The sequence below is a fragment of the Aptenodytes patagonicus genome, chromosome 4 (assembly GCF_965638725.1).
Source record: "Aptenodytes patagonicus chromosome 4, bAptPat1.pri.cur, whole genome shotgun sequence".
Taxonomy (NCBI): Eukaryota; Metazoa; Chordata; class Aves; order Sphenisciformes; family Spheniscidae; genus Aptenodytes; species Aptenodytes patagonicus.
In genome coordinates this window covers 37683908-37710108 of record NC_134952.1, presented here as the reverse complement: position 1 = coordinate 37710108, position 26201 = coordinate 37683908, and the positions used below count along the sequence as shown (strand labels likewise).

The window sequence follows — 26201 nt, the reverse complement described above, 5'->3', positions numbered from 1 at the left end:
CCCTTCTTGAGCTGCAGTGTTAGACATACCAGTCACTTAACTCCCTGGCCCTGGGAAGGGTCAGCTGTGACTTTTGTCGTTGCAGGAGAACACATGGTAATTTGAGGGTATATACTTGATCCCTTGATGTTGTGTGTAGGTAGCGGTATGTACTGTGTATATAATATATACATAATATATAATATAGCTGCCGCTAACATAAGGAAAGTTTCTTTTCTGAAAATATGTGAGTAAATAAACAAGTTCAGCCCACATAAGTCATCAGACCAAGAGTGATAACTCATTGGCCATCTGCTTCTCTCTGCGACATTGTTTTCCTTGCCTGCTTTTCAGATACGAAAATGTATCACAAAGAGCTTCAGCTTGCCATCTTGAGATAATCCTTGGGAATGATGGGTGATTACGTTTTGTTTCTGACCGTGAAAATCATGATATCCAAAAAAGTCAAGCAAACCATGAACTCATACGTGAATTATGAACATGATTTCTCCAGTTTGTCAGAATAACTATGTTGTTACTGGAGTTACTTATTTTTAATCTAAAACCAGTAATTGCCCTTTTCAGTAAACGTGGAACCCTAGCTTGTGTAGGAATAGGTTCAAACATGGGTAAACATAATGAAGTTTCTTTAGGAGCATTCAGTACCCGATAACTTGCCTCCATCACTTGGGAGATGTTCCTGCTTGTAGTACCTGTAGTAATTTGTATTCATGTTGCTGCATACATCTCCATAACTGACTCTAAAGCTATGCGTCCTGTTTTGGAAAGGACTCGTGCAGTTCTTTCCATTAAAGGTGTGGTGTCACCTTTTTTTTCTTTGAGAGGGCAAAGATAGTCTGAACGTTTTCTGAACTTGTTCTTGTTTTTGACCACTGAATTTTCTCACAGTTGGTAAGCTCAGGTCTCTTTTCCTAAACATTACTTTATGAGTTAGAAGGTTTGAATTTCTTACCTAATTGTTCCAGGGGTGGTGGAATATTGTTATTAGAAGATGGCTATGGTAAAATTTGTGTTTCTAGCCATGTCTTCTCTCCGTCTGTTTGTTCTGAAATCGCCAGGCTTTGCATTGATTTTCAAGGCGTAGCAATCAGGGAGAACGCAGTTTTCTGAAGTGGTACAGATAAATAGAAATCTGTTCGGGCACCCTCCGAATCAAGATCTTACCACTTTCGAAGTAGCCTGCTCAACATCTCAACTTGCTAAAAGAGGAATCTGCGTTACTGTAGTCGTGTGCTCAGAGATCAGTGTTCTTGTTTGGTTTGGGTTTTTTTTTCTTTAAATAGGGAAAAAGTAAAATGTGTTGGAAACTTCTCTAACTGGTTACACTGAAACAAGAAGTAGAACTAAATATGTCAATGAGTTGTTGATAGCATACAGTTATGAAAAATATATTTTTATAATGGTGGTATATGTCTCATTAAAATTGACAAGAAGTCTTACTCAGAAATATGTGATTTTAAAAAAATATATTAATATTGAATCATCAACATTCTTTTGCAACTAATGGGTGGTTGGTTAGTTGAGGACAGAGAGTACTAGTAGTTTTGTTTCATACTGAATTTTTTTTTTTTCCTCTCGGACAAACTAGGCTGACTGACTGTAGTTGATATTGCAAGCAGCGCGAGTCGAGCCAAGCCTGAACTGTGTCTGTGAATCATCGCTTCTGACTCCTAGGAAATTCTGTGGACCTGATCTCCGCTAACAATGAACTACCTACCTACCAGGGTTCCTCTAGGGACACTTTTTTAGCTGCACACTTTGCTGAAGCCTAGGTGCAGGTTACAACTACCTGGAGTTTGTCCTTGCTTGTTTTATAGGGGTAAGGAGTCCAACAGACAGGCAGAGATCACTATGTATCTTGCGTTGATTCCTGCCATGAAAAGTGAGGCATGACTACGAGGAGCGTTTTTGCCTGCCAGGACTATGTCCAGCAGCGCCTGTTCTCCAGCATACTTCAAAGCCTTTGTACCGCTTCACTGGCCTAAAGCAGGGGGTCAGGGCAGGGCCTGTGTTTCAGAAGACCCTCGTCTTCTTTCAAACTGTGGAGAGCCAATACTGCCTGTGTGACTGAATTATCGAGGTATGTTCTTCTGTGTGCTAGTTTGGCATGTTATAAAAGATGTCTGTGATCTGTAATCATAGTTTCTGGGCTTGTTTAATCATCGAGTAACAATAATTCTTCTGCTTACCCTCCTCTGCCTTTTATCCTCCTCCATCCCACCTTGCCAAAAGCATGTGATGTTCCTGAGCTTGCTATAACCTTTCAGTCCTTTTCTGCAGCTGGAACATTTCTGTGAACAGGCTTTCCCTCCTGTGAAGCTACCCAAATAATATACTTATGTCTGGAAGCAGAGGACAGCAGCTTGTCAAACATGCATGTAGTCACAGCAATGGCAATTTCTGTGGGCTAGGCTACACTAATTTGCAAATAACCCAACACTAAACAGCTTGAATAACTTCAAACTGCAGTAGCCTGGTTCTTCAGGATCACCAGCGATTTAACCACGCATTTGCTGCTGGCCTGAGCGCTTGCTTCCCTTTAACCACTTCATCTAATTAAAGGCGTCTTTAACTCTTGGTACCTTTCAAGAGACTGAAGTCCAAAGGCTCCCCAGACTGCGGACATCACTGTGGCAACCGGTTATGTTCCTCCTCAACTACACATTCTGTAAATCTGGACAGGGATGTTTCTATAGATGTCTGGTGGAGCATCTAGCCAGAAGCTAGTATGGACTGGGCTTGCAAGACCTTAGAAGATGAGCAAACCAAACACAAGTTCTTCAAAATGAATGTAAAACTCATTTTTCATTGAGTTTCAGATACCCAAATGAGGAAGGAGAGACACTGAGTGTTCAGGGTGGGGCAAGGGCCAGAAATAAAACTCCTACCACCCCGTTTCCCTCCAGGGGATTGCAAGTGGACAGGAAAACCTGACCACCTACCAACAGTTTTGAACCACAAAGCTCATCACTTCCAGCTGGGGCTTAGGTCAGTGGCAGGGCACAGTTGTGTTTGCCTGCTCCCCTACACTGCAAGCCACTCTCTCATAGTTTAAGCTGACAGTACTTCTTGGCAAAGCTGGTACGCTAAACTGATTTTTTTTTTTTTTTTTTACCTACTTTGAAAATCCCATCCTCCTACGTAATTACGTGCATTTGTTGAGAAAAATTGCAGTGGAAAAAAGGCTTGTTAGTTTATGGGATAAGAGGGATAAAACAGGTCTCACAATCCTCATTCCTTTTGTGTGCACTGGAAGGTTCTTGGCAGAAAGATAGCTAGATTTCCAGTACAGCAGGGAATCGCACTGGCTTCTATTGAAATAATTGGGCAGATGCTACAGAAGATTATGCAATAAAACCTATATGTTACTTTTAAGTGGCTGGGGTTTTGATAATTGCTGTAGGACCATTTATTAGGTAAATAATTAGTCTTTCCAGATAAGAAGTAGGATACAATATACATTGAAGAGATTTATGAGAGCTAAAAGGTAACACATGCATATATTGGCAGCTGTTTACAGCACTAATTTGTGTGTTTCATTTCATTCCTGAATTTTATTTCAAAAGCTTCAGACAATGCAGGATTGTGAAAATGGTGACTGAAAGCAGAGCAACTAAGAAATGTATTTGAAAAGTCTGCATATGATATCCATTCCTTTTATAAGGAATATTTCCTTTATGACCTCCTCCTGCTTTGTATTTAACATTTCGAAGAACTTTGGGGGACCGTCTGTAGGCTGTGCCTTCATGAAGCCAGTAGCCAAGGATTTAAAGTATTGTCACTGCTGGCCTGAAGCTGAAAACTGCAGGCGGTTTTAATCTCAGGGTGGGGGGGTGGGGTGTTTAAACCCAGCCTTTTGTGTTCAGATTAGGAGTGCAGGAGGATAGACTTAAGGGGTGTTAGTGAGAGTTTTTTCATTGGCAGCTCAGTAATAGCATCAGGCTTTGGAAATACATTTTTCCAATTCTTTGTTATTTCAGTAATTACTATGTGGTGGGTAGAAATCCATAGGGTTTGTGGTTTTTTAAGTACCACAGCAATAACACGAGGATGTGGGCAATAAAAAGAAGTACTTGTTTTTATAACTTTTTACTCCTTGGACGACTGAGGGCACTTAAATGCCTTCTCGGATAGTCTATCATTGTTTCAGTCCTGGATGTCTGTGTTTATTTTGTCTTGGTTCCATCAGCTGGGATAACAGTAAGATCCATCTTTGGAGAGGAAGGAAGAAAAAAATGATTTGACGCTGGCATCATACTCTGACAAATCTGAAATCTGCCAGTCGTGAAGGCAGATTGCCTAATCTACCTTCCACTGTCTGGGAGATGGAAAGGTTACCAAACATCTCCCCCATCAAGAAAAAGACTTGGCCTTGCAAGTCACGAAGCACTTGCATATGGAGTTTCTTTTACTTTCTGTTAGAACCTAAGAAATATTTGGCTGAGTATCTGTTGATTCCTGGAATAGCTGGGGGTAAAGAGCACTTGAAATTTTTAGGTATGGAAATGTGGTGACTCCTTGCAAGAGTTTCTGAGATGAGCACCATAACATAACACAAAGTAAGATTTACCACAGTTGGCTTTTGAAGGTATTGAGTTCAGCTCAATAGTGATCAGTTTTAATGGAGACTAAAGAATTTCTAGCTCTTCATTTTGTAAATGATTCTTTCAAATAGAATTCTAATGCTAAGAAATTTCACTTTCATGTAAATTGTCTCGCTTAAGATGTTTGCTTCTTTTGAAAAAGATCTTTTTAGATTTCCAGAAGTATTAAGTAGCAGTGGTTCTCTATGCCTCACAAAAATTCATTATAATATGAAAAGCATTTTGAAAGAAACCTTATCCTATGTCGGTGCCATTCACATGCTTTAAAGGACTGTCGTGGTTTAACCTCAGCTGGCAACTAAGCACCACGCAGGCTCTCGCTCACTCCCCCCCGGGGGGGATGGGGGAGAGAATCGGAAGAATACAAGTGAGAAAACTCGTGGGTTGAGATAAAGACAGTTTAATAGGTAAAGCAAAAGCTGCGCACGCAAGCAAAGCATAACAAGGAATTCATTCTCTCCTTCCCATGGGCAGGCAGGTGTTCAGCCATCCCCAGGAAAGCAGGGCTCTATCACACGTAACCGTTACTTGGGAAGACAAACGCCATCACTCCCAACGTCCCCCTCTTCCTTCTTCTTCCCCCAGCTTTACATGCTGAGCATGACGTCATATGGTATGGAATATCCCTTTGGTCAGTTGGGGTCAGCTGTCCTGGCTGTGTCCCCTCCCAGCTTCTTGTGCCCCCCCAGCCTGCTCGCTGGTGGGGTGGGGTGAGAAGCAGAAAAGGCCTTGACTCTGTGCAAGCACTGCTCAGCAGTAACTAAAACATCCCTGTGTTATCAACACTGTTTTCAGCACAAATCCAAAACATAGCCCCATACCAGCTACTATGAAGAAAATTAACTCTATCCCAGCCAAAACCAGCACAAGGATGTAAGTATGCTTTTGTGGTGGGAGCGAGGAGTATGCTTTTCAGACCTAGACAGGAGATTTTTTCTTTATTTTTCTCATAAACTTTGATTTTAGTTTACTTTTCTTAATTTCAGTATTTCAATTTGGCTATTGCAATGATATTCCTTTGTAATAAGGGATGTTCTTCATCACATCTACATATTTCACTTGTTCTCAGCCTTGACTCTGGTAGGAAAGTTGTAGGCTGAAAAATTCACATCAGAGACTGCTCTTATATCCAGTGTGACGCTCAAGTGCTATGTTAGAAGCATTTCGCTAAGGTGAGGCTTTGAGTGCTGCTCTCTTCTCCTTAGCTCCACAGAGGAGTTAAACATCTTGCACTGACCTTCAGAAAATCTGGGAGGTAACAGTGCTCTGCTGGATTTAAGTCCCTTTACGTATTTAAAAATGAATCAATAAGAAAGCAACTGACAGCCACCCAGTAATATAGAAAGATATATAGAAAAAAGTAGTCGAGCGCTCTGTGGTTGGTACATTTGTTTTAACAGATTGCACTGTTATGTAGGGGGTCACTTAGCAAGACAAAAGGTATTTTGTTGGACTAGTACCCAGATGAAGAATGTAACTTTCTTACAAGGTGATGGGAGAAGTTTGAGACCCACTGCTATAAAATGTTTTTTCTTGTTCCTCTACTAGAATACAAAAATCTCTGCACTCAGGAGAAATGCTCAGAACACCTTCTACAGAGAGGCAGGTACAAGTGGTGCCTGCATAAACCTTCATCTGAACAGGGCAATGGGAAGTTGTCTCTGGGTGCACACAGGTGGGTAATGTCAGAGCTTCAAAAGCCAACGGGCGCAGCTGTGGCATCAGAAGGGAACAGAGAAGCTCCAGGGTCCCACTGAAAACCAATGACTAGAGAGTACGTGGGAACAAGCTGACTGCAACACTGCGGTCTGGTCCGGAGAACATGCAGGCTGATAGTTTTGCATTGATTTTCCAGAAGCCTTTGGGTCAGGCATGTGTTGAGTCACCTAATTTCTGCCTGTGTTTATGACTCCTCTCTGGAGTTTTTTCCTGCCCAAATACTAGCATATGCCAATGCGACAGCCTCTGACTCTAAGACTATAGTAAAATATCCAAGAAGTAATTGAATTACTTTTCTGTGAGGTGATGAATCAGTGCTTTTTCATTCTTGGGTTTGTCTCTTGCTTGCATTCTTTTCAAACTGATGAGTGGGAACCATACATTTTCAGTGCTAAACCACTATTTTGAAAGCCTGTTTAATACAGGCAGAGCTTCATGCACATATGGAAGTAAATTCATGACAAGAGGTTGTTTACAAAGGGTGGAGTAGCCTATTTTCAGGCCTCCCAACTTTTCTAAAGTTTTTAAGATCTCTGCCTGTTATACATGCTATATATATACACCTATAAAATATAATCACTATATTGCACAGCTGTATAAGCAAGAATTTTGAGAGGGAGCTTAGTACTGGGTTGTTCAGCAAATGCTCTGTGGAGTTATAGCAGCTGCTGGGATTTAGTTCCCTTGGTATGCTGCTTCAGTTTTTAGGACTGCCCATCAGATATGTTCATTGTCCCGTTTGCAAACATGCCTGCGGTGCTTTGTTCAGTTTTATGTATGGCGAGTAATTCTTCTAGACAAGAATTTAGAGTTTAAAACTAATATACTGATAAGTAATAGCCATGCAACATGCAAAACAGTGCCCACTTGCTGTAGCCAATGGCTTTCTTTTCTTTCTCAATGGATTTTTCCTTTAGTTACCTACCTGCTATGCAGAATCTGCCCGTTGTTTCTGTTGCTGCAGCACCCAGGAGCTTCACCAGAGGCCAAGGCCTGCTCGTGCTAGGTGCCGTCTTTGCAATCTCATGAGGTGTTACACGAGCATAAAGCAGAAACGCAGGCTCTGTGGAGGAATGGGAAGAGGCGCAGAGATGTGTGAATTAGTCTTTAAAAACATAATCGGTAATGGCTTTTACTGCTGGTAGGCTTTATATTGGATACTTACTTCTTGCTCTCTATTTTTTCAACTCCCAAAGCAGAAGGATAGGCTGTCTTTCTAACTTGCAGTACAGCTGGCCCCCATATATCAGTATGTTACTTAAATACCAGGGTACTAATGATACGTGACACCAGTGGAAAACAAGAAAGTTGAGGCCAACATTTTTGGCACATCTTTTACTACTATATCCTTTGGAAGAGCAGCCAGTGAATGAATCGAGTTGCTGTAACTCCACTTCTCCAAATTTTTGAATTCTATTATATGTGAGAGGTTTAATAAATGCTTGACTGAAAATCTGTGCAGGATTCACGGCTTGCCTCCCTCTCCAGTTAGTTTTGTACACCGAGGAGTTACAAGCCCAGCTTCCATCTGTTTTAACCAACCCGCTTTGAGTCAGTAATAACAGGAGAGGAAAAGCATGCGTCAAAGCGAAGGCTGTATCCTTCAGCCTGTGTTCCTTTCGGTACACTGGTACGTTTTTAAGTAGTCTCGGCTACCCAGATTTAAAACACTTCTGCATCAATTGTCTTCTGTGCAGAGGAAGCACAAATTCAATCAGAAGGTCTGGCATGAAAAAAAACAGGGGAGGCTTTCTTCTCATAACGGAGGCAGGTTTTTCTTAAAAGTCATGCAAGTTAAAATAAATACTACAACACATAAGCCAGCACACAGAAAAATGAATCGGTGAGCTACAGCATGTGTGCAGCAGCAGTACTGCATTCCTGTCATCACACATTCCCAAAGCATAACAGCGAGAGAAATATGATCCGAAACTGGTTTGAGAGGTGCTGTAATTAAGCCAGGATTACTACCATAGTATAACACAACCTGATAGCGTTCTGGAGTTAGACTGAAGACTTGCTTGTGATAAGCTCTGAAACATTTTCCTTTTTTGTATTTGGAAGTTTTTTCACTTGCACCTTTGACCTTGGGATTTTTTCTTTCTCTTTTTGGTGGAGTTTCTCAAATGCTCTCTGCAAGGAGAGAGGGTTGTCTGAGCAAGCCCAACTTCTTCCTCGCCGATAAATCCATTAAGAGAGACTGCCTTATTTTGTGACCTGGACCACAAGCACAGATTACAAGTACTTGGCTTCTCTTGCATATTTGAGTAACAACAAGTACTAGTGAGAGGTGACAAATTAATAGTGTTAGTGTCAGAAGTCTAAGGGCTGCTGTGAAAGAAGATGTGCTGCATCATGAGTTGTCTGGTTTGTTCTTGCCAGTATACGTGATTACAAAGTCCTGGAAGGGAAGACTAGCACTTCCTACAGCCAAGGACAGTTGCAGCCTGTTGCCAGACCTCCTTAACTGGTAAGGGATTGCACAAAAACATCTTTTTAGAGTGTGAGTTCAGCACATTTGTTAATACAGAGAGACAAGAATCCACCCATGAAAATGGTGAGTTTATGCAGTGGACAGTTTTCCCCCTTCATGGATTTATTAATATTAGAAATGCAGGTAATGTATTTTCTCAGGAAGGCTATTACGCAGAGCTGTAGATTTAATAAAACCATATATCGCCAAGGCCTGTGACGTTATACCTGAGTTTGGTGGTTTTCCCCAGTTCTTAATTACATTTTTTCCACCTCTTCTGGCACTCAACTTTCCTTCCCCCTCTTCTGCTTTACTGCTTTTCAACTGCTTGTACTGCAGGCTCTTTTTCCCTCTTTATTTTCTATTTATTCCTTTCTGCTCTCCCCCTCCCACTTTCATAGGCTCTGCGTTGCCTTCTCAGCATCTTGCAGCCTCTTATCCCCACCTTTTAAAAAGTTACAGAATTTGATGGTTTTGTTTTCATAGGCCACAAAATGACCCTCTGCTCCCTGTCTTACCTGGCTGCCGGTGACTGTGGCCTTTGTTAGGGCAAAGTCTCCCCTGTGTCGTAATAATACCAACGCTATTCATAGTCTGTTTCTGAAGCTGGGGACCAGGAAAAGACCCTTATCATAGACCTGCAGAGACTGAAGCCACAAGGCTTTGTGCCAAGCACTCGGCATCTTGACAGCGTTGGTTCTTCTGGTGGTGTTGGGTGCTTGTCAGACACCAGCTCAGCTGACAGTAATAAAGCGAAGCCCTTTTAATTTCCTCCCTGCGAGGCAGCCAGTTGACTATGTGCAACAGGCAAGGTAGTGACAGGGTAAGGGAGAACCCAGGCTTTGAATGCATAGTTTGAGAGATGATGATTTTAGAGGTGTAGCTTGTCTTAGTGAAGAGGGGGATTGCTTTCCTCCTTGCGTGTCCTATTATTTTGCCATTTTTATTTTAGCGTTTGGCTTGCATGCTTATTTCGCTTGAAAACCTCATGCAGTCAAGTCCCCAAGCCAGTCAAGCTGAGGTGGTGACACCAGCCCACCCCGCTACTGAAGCCTGCTGCTCTCCGCTATGGAAACTTGTTTGTCCTGGGGAGGAAAAAAGAAGTAGCCCTGACTGAAACTTGAAATACCACATTACATGAGAGTAATTACCATATATGCACATGTGCACAAGCACGCATGCACACACGCATGCAGAGAAATATATGTATGCAGATCACCACATTGGATCTTGCTATGTAATTATTATTTTTCAACTGAGGAAAAATAAGCCTATGAAATGGAAGCTGGGACCCTTGAGTTTTAACAGTGCATTTGTCACTGATTTCCTAAGCTCTTCTGGGCCGGTTACATCCTTTTCTTTTTGCCATTTTCCATCAATAAAATGGGAATGGACCTGCTTAGCAACTAATAAGTGAGCATTTATGAAGATCAAATGCAATAGCTACCCTTAGTAATACTTGTTTTTTCACTTTTTAAAAGGTAACACAGAAGGTTTTCAGAAGCTAACATTTTGAATTGCTTCTCCAAAAGCCTTCAGGCTCCCTATGAACTTGGACTGAAGTAGGGCTGTGATTAAAAGCTTGAACACATAAGAATCCTTTGCAATGTCTTAAATGTACCTAAGCCTGTTTTTTTAAATTCGTGTTAAATCAGTGCCTTTGAAATGTTGACAGTTATGTTGCCAATTCCTGATAAGGAACTGTTAGGCCAAGAGGGAGGCAGGATGGCTATTTTTGGTTTGGTTCAGACTTTTTTCCCAAGGTCTGCACCGTCTCTTCATCCGAGCCTCTCCTCTCCCTCTGGTAATTCAAGAAAGAGATGGTACCTGTTGGGCTTTAAATACCAAATGATAAAAACAAATGCTTATCCGATCCTGAACAAAAAGCTTCTGAATCAATGCTTTCCCTTAGTTAAAAAAACAGCTGGAGGTGAATCAAAAAAAAAAGGGCAAAAAGTTTTGAAACCATCTCCTTTTCCTCACTAGCAAGTGATCAGATTCCCATCAGTTCAATTTCTGCTTAGAAAAAGTACTTTCCCCTATTCCTAGCAAGCTCCATCAGACTATTTCCACACTTCTTTTTTAGAATTTGGCAAAACTTTACCAGTGTGTCACAGGTACGCAAAAGTATTTGTAAATTAAAGCAGAATTTCCCAGTGGTTTCAGCCAAAGAAAATTGGTCCTCCCTGCCCCTGTTGGAACTGTCGGATTAAACAGCATATTTTTTTTTATTTCAAACCGTGCTTATAAGGGTACTGTACTACTGTTCACCAAGCAGGACAGCCATTTGTAGCTGGGAACTCTTCTTTCCCTACCCTGCTCTAACATTGCCGAATGAATCCAGACATTTATTTTCCTTTATTTTGGAAAAAAAAAGTAATTTAAAATGTCTAAGAATAAAATGTTGTGGGTTTTTTTTTTTTAAAGCCCTCAAATTTTAGCTTTCAGTTCATATGAAGAAAATTATTTTATTTCAGTTTGGCCACCGAAGCAAAAAATCAATTACACTCTCAGTTCTAGCTCTTTTTCCAAAGAAAACAGCCAAAACTTAAACTTAGTCTTTAATTATATATTTGTTTCATCCCAGTAACAACACTTGACTTCAAACAATGCAAGAGCAGGAGGAAACTTGCTCTGAATTCCTCTCTTCAAAGGGAAGAACTCTTTCAGATACCATGTCAGAAAACTTTCAGCTGAAACCAAAAAAGATAACTGTGAGAAGACTGAATACAAGGAGTTTTAGCTGACCACAGGAATAACGTCTCATTACTGAGAGGAGGCCTCCAAAATTGCTTTTAAGCAAATCTCTCTACATTTGCAAAGGGAAAGTTGACTTTTCTAGATGGATTGCTTATTTCTCTTCCACCGCCCCCCATTTTAATATGAAAATAACTTTTCATAGTTGTAGGACAAATTATTATTCGCTCAAAATTATCACACAATGAAAATGCATCGGTACCAGTGCTCAAAACTATAAACCTGTCTGATTCCTACAGTCAATAAGTAGAAGATACCATGTGTTAATCGTATGTACTGTATTGCTCTCATGACAGTTCTTACAAGTGTACAAGTAAATCGATTAAAACTTGAAGGACTTCTGTGCGCTGTCACCGGTTCATTAGTGCACAGCAAATGGCTCAAAATGAATTGGGATATGTGCGCTTTATCCGACAGTTGCAGAGCTGTCCCCTGGTTTTTGATTTGATACCTGTTAGACTAGCTCTGAAACTAGACTTAAATATTTTTAGTTGGGAATAATTATGCGGAAAGCCAGCGTAAGGATCACTGTGGTCTTGTTTGTTCCCTCCCACCCCGCGTTGTTCTGTCTTTCTACTTCATGACCTCATTTTTCCTCCTCATTGCTTATTCCTGTTTGTCTCATCTCAGATTATGCCTCTTGTTCTCATGTCTTTTTTAATGGAACAGATTGATATCTAGGGCTGTGTCTAGACTAGGAGAGAGGTTGAGTTCAGTTCAGACGTAGGTTAAAGTTAGCTGGCCAGCTATATTCAACCACTTCTTGACAGCTGGAAATGCACAGCCATCGTTCGTTCAACTTCCAGACAGTGGAATGAGAGTCATTCCATTATGCTAGAATTTAATTTGCTTTTACATCTGGTGCAATGGGTAGGGTTTTTAGGTTTGACTTAGCTAGGTAGTGCTAACCAATCTATCCCAACCTCAGCCTTTGATGAGAAAAGTTGAACGATTCTAGAAGTTCTCCTTACGGTTTTTCTGGTCTGAGGGTGAAAATATGCTCTATTATAAGCTTTGCGTAGGTTGATGAGTAAATTGCTAGATGAGTAAGTTGCATGATGGAAAATATCTTACATTTTTATTAGTGGAGCTCTAGGCCATTTTTTTTGCTCATCTTACTTTTTCCTGTTGCTACCAGTATATAAAGTGTCAATGGAAACAAGTCATTCCTGATGGCTTTTCATACAGCTGGAAGGAGACGAGGCTGAATGAGAAAGGACCCCATAGTATTTCATTTTCAACTTTCTTGCTGAGTTTCATTCACGTAATTTCTACTTGTGTGAAAGGGATGGCTGCAAATGAAACCCTGAAAGATTCTTCGGTGCGTGTTGTGCCCCCAGTAGCAGAGCTGGGCAAGCTGAGGTGGGTACGGAAGTGATCAACCCAAAGCTGCGCAGCAAGGCAGCAAAGGGATAATGTCTCAAGGTCTGTTGGCTTTGATGTTCAATTCATTCACTGACGGTCATCCTTTTACTGGTTCACCACTATTGAAAATTTTCAATTACTGACAAAATTACAGTCCTCTGATTTTCCATGCTCTTAGAAATGTGCCACAACCCACTGTAAGAAAGGCTAAATAATTACAAAAATGTAAATATAAGTAGTTTATTGGCAACATTTTCAAATCCCTGCATTGCAGTTGCCTCCTCTGGTTACACTGGCACCACCTGACGTCAGGCATGCTCAAAGCTGTCTCGCGGAGGAGGAACGGAGTCCCTTTGCACAGTTTTGGTTAACCGGAGTTCATAAAACCCTGCTTCCCTGGCGGCCTGGCCCAGTTCAAGATGGTGCCGTGGGTGCAGACATGCACACCACTGGGGTGAGAGGGTGGGCGACCTCCTTCCCGCCGGCAAGGCGGGTAGGCCAGGTGTCCTGGACATCCTTGTGGGGCACAATGTTTTTTTAATGCGGTGGTGTGACTGACCAGGCCCTCCTGGGGAGAGCTGGAAAGCGGCGGCTCTTCAGGCACCGAGGGGGAAAGAAGGCACCGTTGAGGGAGGATGTGCATGGGTGAACCCTGCTGGCTCCATGCAGGGGTGCCCCGGGGATACAAATCTCTCCCCGCCCCCTTCCCTCCGCTGTATCCCTTCACCCCAAGGTTGGCCCGGGGCGGGAGCGGTGCCCGAAGGGGCCGGGAGTCGAGGCCCGGCGGGCTTCGCCTCTATGGCCGCCCTGCCCATCCCCTCCTTCCCGCCGCTGCCCCGTCCCCATTGGCTGCCGCGGGCAGCGCCCGGTGCCCGGCGGTGCGGGGTGCCCGGCGCTGCGGATCGCGCTCGGTGCCCGCCTACCCCGGCCCGGCCCGGGCGCTCCCCCACAAGAGCCACCGCCAGGAAGGAAGGAAGGACGGACGGAAAGGAGGCGGAGCGGGCGCGGGAGGGAGGGGGCCGGGCCCCCCGCGGCGCACGGGGCTTTGTACGCGGGTGCCTGCGAGCCGGCCCGAGCCCCGGCCGGCGCCTCACGGGGAAGCGCGGAGCCCGGCGGGGCGCAGGCCGCGCCGGGACTAGCATGAGCCCGGGCGGCGGCGCGGCGCCCGGCGCTCCGGCAGTAGCTGCTCGCGGCGCGGCGGGGCGGAGAGCGGGCGGCGGGCGGGCCGGGCAGGCGGGCGGTGCGGCCAGCGGCCTCCCCGGTGGCTTCGCCCCCCGCGCCGGCCGCCCCTAGCGCGGAGCCGGCAGCGGTCGAGCTCTGGGGACAGGCGGGCGAGGGTCGGGGTCGGCCATGGCGAGGCGCGACGCTGCCGGGGGCCGCGGGCCGCTGCCGGCCGCCCGAGCGCCGCGGGCCTGAGGGGGGGCGGCGGCGGTGGGGGGGGGTCGCGGCTGCTTCCGCCGGTCCCGCGGCCGGGAGGGGCGCCTGCGGGCCCTCCCTCCTCCCCTCCTCTCCTCCTCCTCTTCTCCTCCTCCTCCCGCTGCTCCTCCCGCCGCGCCGGGAGCTGCCGCCTGCCTCCCCAGCGCCGGGCGCGCCGCGGTCGGGGTCGCAGCCGGCGGCCGCGGGTTTTTCCTCATTTGTTTGAGCCTTTTGTGTCGCGGCTCACAGTTGGCTAAGCACGGCCGGGCTGAATCGGGCCATTGTTCGGGACCCCCGAGCTCCCACGCTGCACATCGCTAGTCCCCATCTCCCCCTCCAGCCCCCCCGTTTTTTGCCTGAGAAGCCACATAACGTGCCTTTCCTCCACGCGAATCTGGGAGCTGTAAGCCGGACCGATTGCAAATGAAGTGTAATGCATTGTGGGACGTGTGTAAAATTGGATCATTCGAGGGGAAAAAAAAAAAAAAAGGAAGGGACCTGCGGCTGGCGCCCTAGAAGAGGTAGTGGCGAGATGCGCGCAGGTTGTGCCCCGGCGGTACCCGCGCTAGGCTGATGCCAGGCAGCGCGCATCCAGCGAGCCGCAAGGCCTGACCCATGCTGCGGCGGGAGGATTAGGCTCGGGCATCCTCAGGATGAAGAAGACGCGGAGTACGACCTTGCGGCGGGCCTGGCCTAGCTCTGACTTCTCCGACCGGGCCTCAGACCGCATGAGGTCCCGCAGCGAGAAGGACTACCGGCTGCACAAACACTTCCCACCAGCTTTTATTTCCCAGGCATCACGGGGCTACGTGACATCAGGTTTGTAACATAATTTGTGGGTGCGAGAGAGCTTTATTGCGAGGCTGGTGCGGGATGTGTGTGTGGCTCTAGGAAGGCTGTGTCGGTGGGTACGGAGGGGAGCCTGCGACTGGGAGCACAAGTTGTTATGAATAATGCAAAAAAAAAAAAAAAAAAAAAAAGGCATTCATCCACCATTTTGTACCTCTGCAAGATTCACAGCAGGGCCCTCGCAATATGGTGTTTATTAGTCGAATGAAATAAATGCACGAGAGAAACGGTCGTGTCTCTGTCGTGGAAGGGCAGATAAAAATGACTGGGTGCACAGAGCATGGAGCCCTTTGCTCCTTTTGTGTGTAAAAGCATGTGCTGGATGTTTACTGCTGCCCCACACATTCCCCTTTTAATGCAGTTAACTCATCAGGCTTTTGTGTTTTTCCATTTTCGAAAGGAAAAGGATCACCTGTGATTGCAAATGCTCTCGCCTTGTTACAGGCTCTCAGGGTTTCAGCTGCATGTTTCTGCAATGGCAAAGCACGCTTTGGTGAAAATGACTGTAAACACATTTGCATTCATTATTTGAGGTGTAGAAGGAGACCAGACCTGTGTATGTGGGGGAACACACACATGCGTGTGTATTTGTCAGTTGCTTTCAAGGGAGGCTGTAGGGAAATAATGGACACTGCACCAACATGTTTGTGCATGGGAAAGAGAGAGCGCAAACAAAACAAAAAACAGCACAGGGAAAGGCAGGCATCGGGGAGAGACTTGGCCTCCAACGGAGTGCTGGTGCGATTTCGGAAAGCCTCAGTACTCTTAATGAAAGCTGCTCCATCCTGAAATGCATCTTAATGGCCTTGGAATTCAGACATTTCATAAACACCCAAAAGAAGACTTGGGAAAATACTGATGGGGAGGGGGCCGGGGGCAGAAAATCCTGGAAACCCTTCTTTGTTGTTCTGTTGCCTGCTTACTGTGATGATTGGACATAACGTTTCATTACTATGATAGCAAATTCCAATTTATCATGAAGGCACGTTTTCCCTCTGAGGCTCAATTTAGGTTGAGTAGGCAGATTCCTTTAAAGGAGAAAAAGAGGGAGAAGGAGAAAACGAACGCATTACTGAAAATGTTTCCAGCTCTGTGCCCTGTCCCTGTCCCCGTCCCCCCATTTCTGCTGCAAAGGTTGAGCCAAAGATTGTGGTTGTCAGTTATATGCTCACTTTCCTATCTCTAGCCCTAATAAACATCTCTCTTCAGTCAGGATTGGTTTCTCATGTTTTAAAAATGTCTCGTGGCTGTTCTTTCTCTAACGCCCGAGCACAAGGGAAATAATGTGCATCTTACTGAAAAATCTGCCTGTGTAAGAATATTGTGCTATTTTGGCAATAGCTGCTCTGATTTTTCCCTTTCCTGGGAAGCCACATATTGAGAGGAAATGACAAGGATAATTTATGCTTGAACAGCTGAAGAAGAGGAGAGTGGTGGTGGTGGAGGGGTTGTTTCGTTTTGTTGGTGCTGCAGGACCTGAAAGCAGCTGGAAAGCCAAATCTGTCCGTACTGCAAAGATTGTTGTTGTTGTGTGTGAATGTCCTGGTATTCCCACTGTAAGATACACTGTGTCAGTTCTGTTGAAGTCGGTACTTTAAGGCCTTTCTTTCAGTGTGGAAGCCCATATTTAAAAGAGAAGGAGCTCACATGAACGTTTTGTGCCAAGCGGTGTGGTTTTTTGCTTTTTTTTAATTCTTCAGGGAAGTAGTCTGGCTCTGTAAAAGCTTTATCTTGGCAAGATTGGTACAATCCAACCAGGCGCTCAAACACCAGCGATCTGCAGAATCAGATGTGTTACCCTGCATTTTTTGGCAGATACCTGTGTCATTGGGGGAGGGGTGGCATAGATTTGTAATCTGCTATAAATGTTTTAAAGTAATCTCCAGACCCCCAGAACACCGTGTTTATGAATGTACAGCGCATTGATTTCAACAGCAATAATTGAAGAAGAAGGACAAATGCCGTGTTTAGTTTGAGTAATTTGCTGAAGTTGTTGGAGGGAAAATACATTGAAAATTAAAATCAGCAAATGTTTGGTGTTTGGTTTTTTTTTTAAATAGCAACAACTTAGTAGGCTTTTAGCTGGAAATGCAATTGTTCTCTCTTGATGGATAGTTTCCACATGCATTTATTTTTAAAGGATCCTTGTCCACTGCCTTTCCAAATATTAGTTTTGGGAGGAATGGCTACTGTATTAAAAACTTCTCACTGTTTTAAGGAAACTCTCTTCCTCACAGGAAATCTATAGGAAGTCCTCCGGTGTAAAAGTTGTGGGGATCAGGAATACAAATACATTCTTTGTCACCCAGAATGCTGTAGGAGAGAAAGTGTCCCGAAACACATGGGCTTTTCAGAGGGCTGCATTCTGTTTATCCAACCATTTAACCTCATCACCGTTAGCATTGTTGTGGTTCTCTTTTAATTAAATGCCGCATTGTTTGGGATGGGGGTGGAGGGTGGGAAAGAAACCTTGGGGTTGTGCCTCAATTACTCTGCTTAGGGAAATATGAAAAAGCAGACTATCAAACGGCCTTCAGTAAGATGCTAAAAAGCTTGAAACGTTAATGTTTGAGTATGCCTGAGTGGGGAATGGAGGATCGTACGTATGTACATTTCTTTCAGCACAGAGAAATACTGAGTAATGGTCAATGCCGTGCTGTTTTATTTGAGGAAGATACAGTCTGTAAGCAGGACCCTGTTTATAATGGAAGTGCAAACCTCGTGCTAGAGGGGTGGAGCACAGCCGATTTTAAGCAGCCTTTTCAGTAAAACTGAGTAAGGACCAGTTTGATATTTGCTTGATTAGAAGCAGCGTTGGTGGCTGGCAGTCACATTTTCAATACTTTGGGAACAAACTGCCCGTAATTGTAGAAAATTGATGCAGATGCAATTCATCTGAAATTTAAAGATTGTTTGACAGATGGAGATGGAAGTAAGGAGGAAAAGAAGCAGGGAATTTAGAAAATCACACATTTTTACTACTGAATAATCTCTTGATACATGCTATTAAATCGGCTGTACTCCAGGGTTTCTTTAGACCTCCTAGCAACCACTAGGTTCAAAGGCCATGCAAGGAGTTCATTGTTCATGCGGAATATTAATTTCCCAGTGGAGGACTGACTTGAAGAAAAAACACTGAAAAAGAAAACTACAACAATGTAGAGCTTTGACCTTGCGTGAAAAGAGATGTTGAAAAGTTTGAATCCGATAAAATTCATACACGTTACTGAAAAAGGGGAAATATACTTGAAGTTTTTGATAGATTGCTGTTTAATTGAAGGGAAAATAAAGAAATCGTATGGAACTGCTAGGCAGGCTAAAACTTGCTGAAGGGCTCCAAAAAGTCACATGAAATAATATGTATAGCTTTTGAAATGTTGGAAGCTTGTTGCATTTTTTTCTTTTTTCCCTCCTAAATAACAAAGGCAAATCCTGGATTTTGTTTTAGCGGAGAGAGGAACTGCACCCTGTGGTTGACCCAGCTGTTAAAAGTTACCAGAACTGAGTAGTGCTCTGGAAGGAAATATTTTTTTCTGCAGCCTTTTTTTGAGCTATTTTAATTGAAGATCTTGGTGTTTGGAGGTAATGTGTCAGTTTGAGATGGGGGTGGTGTAGGGTAACAGTCTAGCACATGCAGCACGAAGGAATGTCTGAAGAGCTTTCTACAACAGTAAAAACTAATTTCAGAGCATGCTTATTTGAAGGTTGCCATCTGAAAAGTTTGCAATTACTTTATTGATCTTTGCTATAAAATTTCCTTGGAGAGGTTTCAGTGCTCCAAAGTGGAAAGGTAAAATTCAGTCTCGGTGTTGCCCTACTGTTACTGGAGTTTGATTACCAAGTTGAAGCAGAAGGGAAAGGAGAGAAGTATGTGACACTGCTGTCCAACTGATGGTATCTGTGTGCAAATTAAAATTTGTAGGAGGAAAAGATATCCTCATTCTCTGTTTCAAGGATGTTTGATGGAAGGTCTAGGGCTGCTTCTTCAGCCTCCTTGAATACTAAGAAGGATCTTGGGAGTCATTTGAGCAAATTTGAGAGTCCTGAGTATTTTTCTTTTTTTTTCTTTTTAAGCTTGAACTTCTAACTCTAATAAAAATATTTGGAGATAACCATGCATGATCTGAAGGACTCAGTTTAACGTAATTGAGAAATGACAGATACATGCAAAGCCTTGAAGCTTGTTCAGTTCTCCTGTCCCTTAATTCAGTTATCTAAAGGAATATGTTCTAGCTTGAAAGTAGCTGTATTGTAATTAATATTTAATGGAATAATCAGTATTGTATCACCTTCTTTTTCTCTCAGTGTGGTATTAAGAAACACCTTTCAATTAATCTGCTTAACAGTAATGTGATCTCTTTGCCTCCCTGAATGCTGAGTAGTTTCAGGCTGTCTTAGACCAGACCTGTTAATGGGACAGTAAAAACTGAGAGCATGTAGGTGTCAATGGCTAGCAGGGCTAGCTTTGCCTCTTGGCTCCTGCTCTGTCTCTTTTGCTTCAGCCTGTGCTGAACTGGTGAATCCCAAGTGGGTCACTCTGTTCAGTTACTTCAGGGGCTATGCTTGCTTTATTGCTTGGGAAGTTACTCCTGGGCTCGCTGTGCCTTCCAGTCCCTTTTGGCCTCTGGGGCATCCACTTACGCCGACAGAGAAACAGGAACTTTCACTGCAACCTCATCTGGGGAGAGGGTCTAAGTGTGTCTGTCTTCAGACCACAAACTTGGTCCCAAGTTCATGGACCAGTCATTTTTGCACAGTTTCTAGCTCATTTTGTTTCTCCCCCTGTTTTCTTGCCTAAAAGAATACAAAAGACAGTCTTCTTTCTCCTCCTTCTTTAGAAGCCTGGTTTTCACTCCTGCGGCTTGCCTGTGCCGTATTAACTCACATACAGCACTGTGTGTTAACGCCACTGTCTCCATGTCTGGTCCTTTCCCACCAGATACCAAGATTATTTTCTGCATATCCATGACTTCACTTTTAGACCAAGTTGTGGACGGTGTCCTGTGTACTACTTGTGCATTCATCTGACCAAACTGCAGATTAGTACCTGTTGTTCTTCCTGGCTGCTGCGACCAATGAGCAGGGGGATCCAGAGTGGCTTTTTTGTTCATGGCATTAGAAGTAAAATCAAAGAGGAATGAATACAAGGAAGAAAGAGAAGTCTGTGTGTGTGCCTATCTTACCTAGACCTGTTCATGTTTCTATCTCAGTTCAAAGCACTCATCCATGCAGGGCTAAGTTTCAGGTTATTTTTCCTCCCCAGGCTCTGTCGCTGCTTGCATTCAAAGTCCCCTTGTTCTCTCTGCTGGTTTGCTTGGACCTTTGGCCAGGTCGGGGTGCACAGAGGTGCTCTGGGATCAGGTCACCAAAGGGTGTCGTCTCATTGGCGTTTGTGCAGACGTGTCAGTCTGAATACGTTTCTAGGTGTGTCTTCCAGTAGTCCTGTGATTGAAGTAATTTGTTATAGGCACACTAGACATCATGATAGCCTACTGAAGATACAGGAAGCTCCTCTTTCAAGAATAGACAAGAGTTCAGAACAAACACAGTACTGATTCATCACAAATAGCTCCCAGTCTTTCACAGGTGTAGAAGTTATACTCTGTCTCTGCTGGGAACATTTGATAAACCTGAAGGGTGTTGAGTATCTTGCCATTTTGGAATTGAATAGCAGCCACATCTTTGGAAAATGCATTACTTGTTGGAGGAGGCTGAAATGTGAGGATTTTGCAGATCACCTTGGTTTAGCCCAGTGACCTGCTCGGTTGTGAGTAACAATAGGTCTTCATTTGTATGCAGGAGACTTCATCCCAGAGTAAACTACCATCTTTGTAACATTCTTTGCACAGTTTAAAGAGGTATAAGTACAATCAGGTATGAAGACTAAAAAGATGATATTTTGCTAAGCATGTTGAAGTCCTCCAAAAATTGGGGGTTTCTTTTCAGTGTTCTGGGGAGCTTCTTTAGCGTGACTCTGCTTCATAACCCGTAGCAGGTTGTAGAACTGTGAACAGCGTTAAAACCGAATCAATGTCCTATTACTGTCCCACAAGCAGGGTCCGGTACCCGGTGTGCAATAAGCCAATCTTGCACACAGAGCCGAGGTATTTATTTATCTCATGTTTGCGCAAAGACGGTTGGGGTGCTAGGTGGTAATTCCACAAAGCTAGCACACCACCCAAAAGAACTACAGCATATTTATATTGTTACATGATTGGCAAAAACCCACCTAAGTTCATGCTCATTGGTTAGTTGTGTTCGAATTAGCCTCGCTTGCCATGTAAATTAGCACGCATGCGCCTTGCAGGTGTGGAGGGGGCAAGTCCTTCCAGTCTTGAATTGAGTCGGTGGTCGCGATCTCCCCCTGCCGCCTTTACCTTTCCCCTAGTTACGGCAGTTTTTTGCTGACTTCTTGTTTCTTTGGCAATCACCTAGCCTCCGATGCCTTCTAGGGCAGGATGTTCCCCTTTTATCAGTCTTCTAGTTCTTCTTCAAGGGCATGGTTGTTGTAAGGCATGTGCTGTTTATACAAGGTAATCAGGCTAGTATGATGAAGACTACAATCTGGGTATTAACCCAAACATATGGCTACACTATCACCTAAACTCTGGACCATGATTCAAGTAAAGCAGTGCTGAAAAAAATTTGCAGATACAATTACTCTTGACTCCTCCTGAGCATGCTTTTACCTGGTTGGAAGAGGCCAGGCAGTATTAAAGCCATGATCAAAAATTGTCAGCTAATTTAGAACTTGTGTAAGAATTGCTAAATAATACAATATTAATTGTGTTTTTTTTCCTTGAAAAGCATGATACGTTACATTATTTTAAATGATAAAACTACCATTAAATTATCAAAACTGGATATTTGATGTTTTTGGTGGAGTAGATGTAAATCTGAGCCTAGAAATATGGGTTGCCCTTTGTAAGAAGTATCTAATGAATATTTCATGCAATTCTGCCTAATCATTGGGTTTAATTTTCTCCAGAAAAAGGAAAAGGAGTAGTAACCATTGAAACTGAGACCTGAATGCCTGAACTTAACCAGAACACTTTCAGTTATAGGTCTTTTTTTCTAGGTAGATTAAATATGAGGACAGGAAGCAGAAATGAGGGTTAAAAGCTTCTCTAAAAGTCCCAGGAAACCGTGTGCTTCTGTACTTGTCCTCGCAATAATTTTTGGTATCAAGGCCAATGGCAACCAGAGTAGTCCTAGGGAAAATGCTTGAATATTGAAGCTGCAAAACTCTTCCAAACCAGCATTTGTTGCTCCCAAGTGACTGCTTGTAGCTATGAGGGGGGTATGAAAGTTGTTTATAGCTACTGGCTTGCTTTTTTCAGCACATTTATCGAGTTGGCTGCTCTACTGATGCTGTTTTATATCTCACTCTTGGATGACATATAGATGCTGGAATTATCTTGCTCAAATAGACTGGGGGGGGGAGAAAAAAGGAAGACCTGGCTTTACAGGAAGCATATTTGGGCGTGCAGCATGATGGAGTGGGTAGAGCAGTCTGGTTTAGACAGAGCCCTGGGCTCTATTGGCAGATTTTAAGCAGTCTGCAAAAGGTAACCGAAACAAGAAAACTTGATTTTCAACAAGCTTGAATTCGTTATAAAAAGGATAGCATGTTTCCCTTTTCCTTCCTCCAAAAAGAGATTAAAATCACTGGGTTTGAAATTCAGGAGGCGAGGGAGGTGTTCCCAGTTGTGTCAGTGGTCATCTTTGTTTTCCTGGGCACTTTAACTGTTTCTGCAGTTCCCTACACTTAGATTGTAATCTGTTCAGTAGGAGAACTCTCTCCCTTATTCTGTACTGTAATATTGCCAATCACAAAAAAGGTCCTATCTCAACCCAGGCCTTGAACTGGTAATGGTGGGTAAGAATGCACATCCAAAAATAGGTGTATTCAGTGTGAACAGAGCAGTCCTCGTTCTGCAAGTGAAATCCTGTGTTCAGATCAACCTTTGGACGCCACGGTGTTCATAAGAATTTTCCATCTCGCCTTCCTGCAAGCTGAAAAAGAAAGCCTGTTTATAATACCAGCAGTAAATGATGTGGAATGATTGTTACTCAGTTCTGTTATCACTTCTACCTTGTCAACCAAATCCTCACAACCCAAAGATAGTTCTGTTTTTCATCAAATTGTAGATGATGCGATTCCTATAATTTTTAAAGTATAGAAGTGGTTCTTGTTACTTCAGTGGGAAATGCTATCTGTAGGAGATAGCTACAAATGCACAATTTATTAGAAATTTCAAGTTGTGGTGTTGAAAAAACAGATCTCGATGGTTTTATTGGATCTGATAGGGTGTGAAAGCAGAAGACAAAAGAGGAAGAATGAACAATTTATTTGAGGAACTGCTTTTAATTTGTGGACTTTTATGTGGACCTGTGATTCTTGAGGGTAGAGATGGCCTGTGTATTGCACATGGATTTTGGGTATTGTGAAAAAGAATGAATGAGAAGTTGATTGTATTTATACTAGGTCTTTTTATTTGATGAAAGTAGCAAGAAGAGAGACAGCAGAGGCATCTTGCAAGTCTTTCATTTTGTATCTGTCTTGTAAAGTTACTCCTAACTTTTGTTTCTCTGTGATCCGTAGAGGTATTGGTAGCTAGGCTGTACATTGCATGCTTTAGCTTTCAGCTGAAATGATTTAAGCAGTAACTGCTTCTGTTTAGCAGTTTTTCTTTACAAAAGTTGTTCAGATAGCCTAGATGAACTGTGGCCCTCTCTCTTCCTTATGCCTTATTGACCAGGGATTTTATTTTGAAAAGTATGTCTACCATTAGAGTAGAACAGACTCCTGGACACTAATTGTCATCTTCCCAAATGTGATGGAGAATGCAGCTGCAGTTTGGCTGGGGTGCTGGAACTGAAGCAATACAAGAATCTCTTCTCGAGTTTGGGTACTGTCCTCAGTGTGGTATGCGGGTCCATGAAGCATCTTGCACACCCGTTCTTGAGGTGCCAAGAGCAAGTAGAAATCTGCATTTAGTGATCTCAAAACACCTTTTCCAGCTACTATTTTCTTTCCCAGCTGTATTGTTTAAAGAAAAAAAATGAATGGCCCTTTGTAGTGTATTTGACCCCAACATTTTGAGGACCGAAGAGTATAATAGACAATTCAGAAATACTTACTTAATGTGGCCTGGAAAAGGCAAAGTTCAGTATGAAAGCTGAGTTCATCATAACACAGGAAACTGTGCTGGGAGAACCTAGATTATATAAACTAGTTTTCTTGCCCATTTGTGTTCTTTTAATTTCCTCCATAATTTCCTATGAATTTCCTGTTGATGACCTGTGACCTAGTTTCAGAAGATGAACTTCTGACCATATGTGATAACGTTTTAAATGCCATAAATTGGACTGTTTATCCTATAAGCCAGTAAAGATGATGTACTAAATTTCATTGTGATACTTAACTTTGCCTCTTAAATTTTCACAGCGTTTCAGAGCAAAGTATCATTCTTCATTTTCATAGGATGTTCTAAATTCTGCTCTCCTGAGAATTTACATTCTTGGATCATACAGTGACTTTGTTTTACTACACGTAAATCTTAAACTAAATATTTTTTTAAACAGGGTGAAACGGAAATCTTTTTTACAAGGTTTTCTTAAGATTTGTGTGCTTTTAGGTGTAAATGCTGCATAGCTGCCTGGGTGAGTAGAGGGAACAAAAACTTCAGAGGAAAAGGTTTAACATTAAGTTTGAAACAGCTGCAGCCCCCACATGTAAATCGGGCATGTCTGCAGCACATCTCTTTTGAGAGACGGAGGGCAGATACCACTGGCCGTGGAAAGTTCACCCAAGGCCCAAGTGGTCCCTCAGCCTCTGGTGTTAACTTCAGGGCAGGTTTACTTATGCAGAGACGGGATCACAGGTGGGAGCAGCATGGCTCGCTGCTGTTCATCCATGTGCTGACTCCCTCCCTTTGCACTGGTCCAGTCCAAAATTATGAACAAAGGAAATCCATCTTTGGGGAATATTTAGGGGTTTGCAATATGTTGCAGGCAGGTCTTTAGTCTCTGCTTTCATTGTGGATGGATGTAGTTACTTTCTTGCTCTTCAGATACAAATGTTTTACAGTTGTACATGTGATATTGGTTTGTGATGGAAATTACGAAAAAATCTTAGGGAAGTTATGGGGAGTGGTATATATGTATACACTTAGTCAACAGGATCATTGTATGGAGGTACTGTGACACCAGGGCTCAGTGAAAATCATTTGGGCTTCTGTATGGGACAAGTGTCCTTCCATAGGCATGGAATTTCAGGAGTGAAATCTTGAAATCGTATTTGCGTGGGTTGTTGTCTACATAAGAATGGATCTGGTTAGAATATTTTCACAGAACACAGAGGCAAAAAATGGTTTTCTGCATTTTTTTCCAGCCAGCTCTAATGAAGTCTCAGTTTCTGAACAACTTTTTAGAATTTCTCTGGTAAGAGGTATAGCCATCTCTAAATGAAACATTTTGCAGATTTTTTTTTTTGCTAAAATCATGAGGCGTTTTCCTTTGAGTCAATCTTAGGTTCAGTCTGTATAATTATTTTAATTGCAGAAATATTCTCCAGTACGATGAGTGTAAAATTAAGGCATCTTTTGGAAACCTCATTTTAAAAACCACGTTTTTAACTACCTCTTTTCACAAGAGGATGAAGTAGCTATGTAAGGTATTGTTTATTTTACAGCCACACGCAGTAACTTTTCATCAGATACGTGGTCTGCCATATTGCCCTGTGCAGCACAGTAAAGCGTAGTTTATGTAAGTTTATTAAATTTTATATGTTGCAAACCTGTGCTCTGTGTGTGTGCGCTAATGGTTATACATGAGAATGCATGCTAAGTCCCCAAGGGTCCAATTCTGTCCTTTAGTGGGAAAAGTGCACAAATTTTTGGTTGACTGTTTAGGTAGGAAACCTTAACTCCCAGGAGTGCTGCTTCCCTGAACAATGCACATACCCGTCTCTCTTGCACATACTCTCTGCCTACATCAGGGAATTGGAAAGGCTG

At 43.2% G+C, this 26201-nt stretch overlaps 1 protein-coding gene across 2 annotated transcripts in view; it reads left to right on the top strand.

Annotated features, from left to right (window-relative positions):
* STOX2 (storkhead box 2) overlaps window positions 1-26201 on the top strand; it is a 151643-nt gene that overhangs the window by 61726 nt on the left and 63716 nt on the right. The window contains exon 1 of one of the 2 annotated variants that reach the window (XM_076336446.1): window positions 14471-15153. The exons of the other annotated variant lie outside the window; for it this stretch is intronic. Coding sequence (XP_076192561.1) covers window positions 14988-15153 — 166 coding nt within the window. The 5' untranslated portion in view covers window positions 14471-14987. Of the gene's footprint in view, window positions 1-14470; window positions 15154-26201 lie in introns of those variants that run through there. 2 annotated transcript variants of the gene reach the window in all.